The sequence below is a fragment of the Chionomys nivalis genome, chromosome 5 (assembly GCF_950005125.1).
Source record: "Chionomys nivalis chromosome 5, mChiNiv1.1, whole genome shotgun sequence".
Taxonomy (NCBI): Eukaryota; Metazoa; Chordata; class Mammalia; order Rodentia; family Cricetidae; genus Chionomys; species Chionomys nivalis.
The window spans coordinates 404,612-407,799 of record NC_080090.1 but is presented as its reverse complement, the minus strand read 5'-3'; the positions used below and the strand labels follow the sequence as shown (position 1 = coordinate 407,799).

The window sequence follows — 3,188 nt, the reverse complement described above, 5'->3', positions numbered from 1 at the left end:
CTATGGCTCCAGCCTCCTGGGTATGAGAGCCCCATCAGAGGCACAACTACACTTCTGCACCCTCATGTTGGGCAGGCTGACCACCTGAGGCCTGGTCCTGCCTCCCTCCTTCATGCTGACAATCATGGGCAGGGAGGTCATCTCTGAGGCAACACACTGCCGTGGCCCCAGGAACGGCCACTTGATGGTCAGGGACTCAGGCAGCTGCAGGCAGCTGCCCACACACTCATAGACCAGGAACCCTGGGGGTTCAAGGATCCAGTTTTCTGCCCACTCCATCCCCTGCAGGTCAAGGTACATCTCTTGGCGACAGCATCGAGTGCCTTCAGTCACAGGTGCCTCAGGATCACAATTGCCTTGAGCCCTGTGGGAATGAGACATCAAAAGTCAGTTGAGAAGGCAGGCGAGAATCAGGGCACCTGAGAGGGAGACTTAAGATCCAGCTCTCCACTGGGCTGGACAGTAGTGGCACAGGCCTTTGATCCCAGCATTCGAGAGGCAGAGGCAGAGGCAGGCATATCTCTGTGAGTTCAAGACCAGCCTGGTGTCTACAGAGCTAGTTCTAGGACAGTCAGAGCTACACAGAGAAACCCTGTCTCAGAAAAGAAGGAGGAGGAGGAAAAGGAGGAGGAGGGGGAGGGGGAGGAGGAGGAGGAGGAGGAAGAAGAAGAAGAAGAAGAAGAAGAAGAAGAAGAAGAAGAAGAAGAAAGAAGAAGAAGAAGAAGAAAAGAAGAAGAGAAAATCCAGCTATCCAGCTGGGTATATAGTTCACTGGGAGAACACTGGCCTGTTGTGAAGCCTTGGGTTCTGGCCCAAATGCTATGGCAAAGGAAACGACTGAATTGGATATTTATGTGGGAGTGGATAACTAATAACTAAAAAATACTTACTGGGGGCTTCCTAACAGTCAGAGGGACGTTTCTAAATAGTCTCACACTCTGAAACTTGGTCATTTCACAGTTAAGTCAAATTACACATTTGTCTCTCAATTTCACTTATCAAGTTAACCCACAGAGTCTTACCCGTAGTCCTTGAGATCCAGCGTGTGCAGCTCCAGCTGGGGCTCGCCCCGCCCCTCGCTGCCCGGCGCCCCTTGAGCAGCAAAACGGACCAATTTGTGTGCGCTCCACGTCCCCGGGCCCAGATGCTCCCTCTGCACCGACACCTGCAGCAGCAGTGGCTGCCTCGGCCGACTCAGCTGCTGCCAGAAGTTCACTGCCTCCGTCACGTCGAAGGCCTTCCAGCCGCTCTCGTGGATGGACACGAGCCTGCGACACGGCTGCGCGTCAGGCGAGGGGACTGGGAGACTGTCTCTAGTCTACTAGTAGAGGAGTCTCCAGTCCCGTCCTGTCCCCATCCCATCCTCAGCTGCTCCCCTCCCCCAGACAGACACAGAGAGAGAGAGAGAGAGAGAGAGAGAGAGAGAGAGAGAGAGAGAGAGAGAGAGAGAGAGAGAGAGAGAGCCTATACCTGGAATCGATGAGGGCTGTACGGTTAGAACCATCTTCACGGAAGCGTAGCCACTCAATGGTGACCCTAGCCCGGGCACTGTGTGGGGACAGCCTCTTTTGCCTCCGGAGAGCAGTTGTGGGGACCGGCTCCTGGAACAGCCGCAGCACAGCCTGCACCAGCTCGCTATTAGGCGGCAGCCGCTGCTCCATGCCAAACACTAGCAAGTGTGTGGAGGTCTCGGACACCAGGAACCTGCCTGCCACCTCTGTGGACAATTGACAAGGTCAGCAGGACCTCTACTGGCACCAAGACCCAAGGCCAAGGTTCTTACTAATCCACAGGAAGAACTGGGAGCAGGAAGCCCATGAGCACGGGGGAAAAAGAAGTACCTCTCCCTGCATAAGAATTATAAATTTTGCAATGAGGCCCTGAATGCTAAAACAAATAGGAGCCTGTGGACATCTTTATCAGGACTGCAGGAGCCTGGGGCAGATGTTAAGGTCTATCGCATCCTAAATGGCACCAGTCACTGTGAACACCGGAGGCTTTAGGACAGCAGGATGGTCACCTGAGCGGCCAGCCACACCTATCCTCAGCAGTCACCGCTATCGCCTGTTCAGAACGAGCATCCTTATGTCTCCAGACTAGGTACCACAGAAGAGTAAATCCGAGGATGTGACTGTGCCCTAGGGCTGATTCCAGATGGAAGAGGCGGTGTTACCATGCGAGCCCTTGCTCTTGACAATGAGATGCTTATACTCTCATTCTTTCGAACTTTCTGCTACCCGGGGCTGCCCCTACCCAGCCACTGTTCTCTGTTCATGGCAAAACAGTCCACCACTATTCCAGATGGTGACCCCAGGAAGTTCTATGTGGCCTTGACCTTTCCTGGGGCTCTGTTTCCTCCATTCTCCTCCTTTTCTCTGCTCCTGAATTTAACAGCAAGTTCCGCCCCCCTTTTCCTATCCCCAAGGGTCCTTCAGCGCCCAGACCCAGCACTCTCCCGGCCCTGCTCCTTCTAATAAGCCCCTCAGACTGTGATCCCATGGCTTCCACTCCGAGTCCCACAAACCCAGGGCCCATTGACACCACAGGTGGAAGACCTGTGAGCCTGCCTTGCCCAGAGACTAAGGACAACGTGGGAGGGCTTACCTCGAAAGTTCTGACTGAACCTCTTCCCTCGGGAGCGGCTGGCATGGCTATGCTGTAGCAGGGCCACGTACTGAGCCCTCACATGGGAGGGGATGGTGAGCCCCTCCACATCAGCCTTGTCCAAGACCGGTGGCTGGCTAAGCTGCAGCTGTTGCAGTAGGCTGGCCAGAACCTGCTCTCCAGTCAGAGCTGCCCCAGGGCCAACCAGGGACAATACCCAGAGTGCCCAGCAGAGCCACAGGGACCTCATGGTGATGCCCAAGGGAAGGAGCTGTGGATGCGTGTGTCCCGAAAGAGTCTTGAGTCTACAGAGGGCTGGTGCAGACCAGCTTTATAGTTGGCCCTGGGGTGGGGGGTGGGGAAGAAAGAGGAGAGAGGTCACACCCCTGGGACCTCCTGGGAGCTCAGCATGAAACAAGCCCCTGAGCCCTGAGGAGGGGCTGTCTAGAAAAGACACAAAGGCCTGTCTGGACTGAGAACATCTGGTCACCACTGTCTGTGACACTGACTTAAGGGTGCCTGACCAGTTAAGACATTCAGGGTGGGGGCAGGAACAGTTCAGTGGTAGAGTACCTGCCCTGCAC

The 3,188-nt window shown here is 55.2% G+C and overlaps 1 protein-coding gene across 2 annotated transcripts; it reads right to left on the bottom strand.

Moving 5' to 3' along the window:
• Window positions 1-2,854, bottom strand: LOC130875043 (left-right determination factor 1). 2 transcript variants are annotated; one of them, XM_057770665.1, is made up of 5 exons: window positions 2,605-2,854; window positions 1,675-1,717; window positions 1,471-1,572; window positions 1,023-1,268; window positions 1-364 (listed from the first exon to the last, which is right to left on the bottom strand). In XM_057770665.1, exons 1-5 carry the CDS (start codon window positions 2,852-2,854, stop codon window positions 1-3), a joined length of 1,005 nt encoding a protein of 334 aa, XP_057626648.1. The 2 variants fall into 2 exon arrangements, with proteins under 2 accessions (XP_057626648.1, XP_057626647.1); XM_057770664.1 differs by having other exon boundaries at window positions 1,471-1,717.
• Window positions 2,855-3,188: the final 334 nt, after the last annotated feature.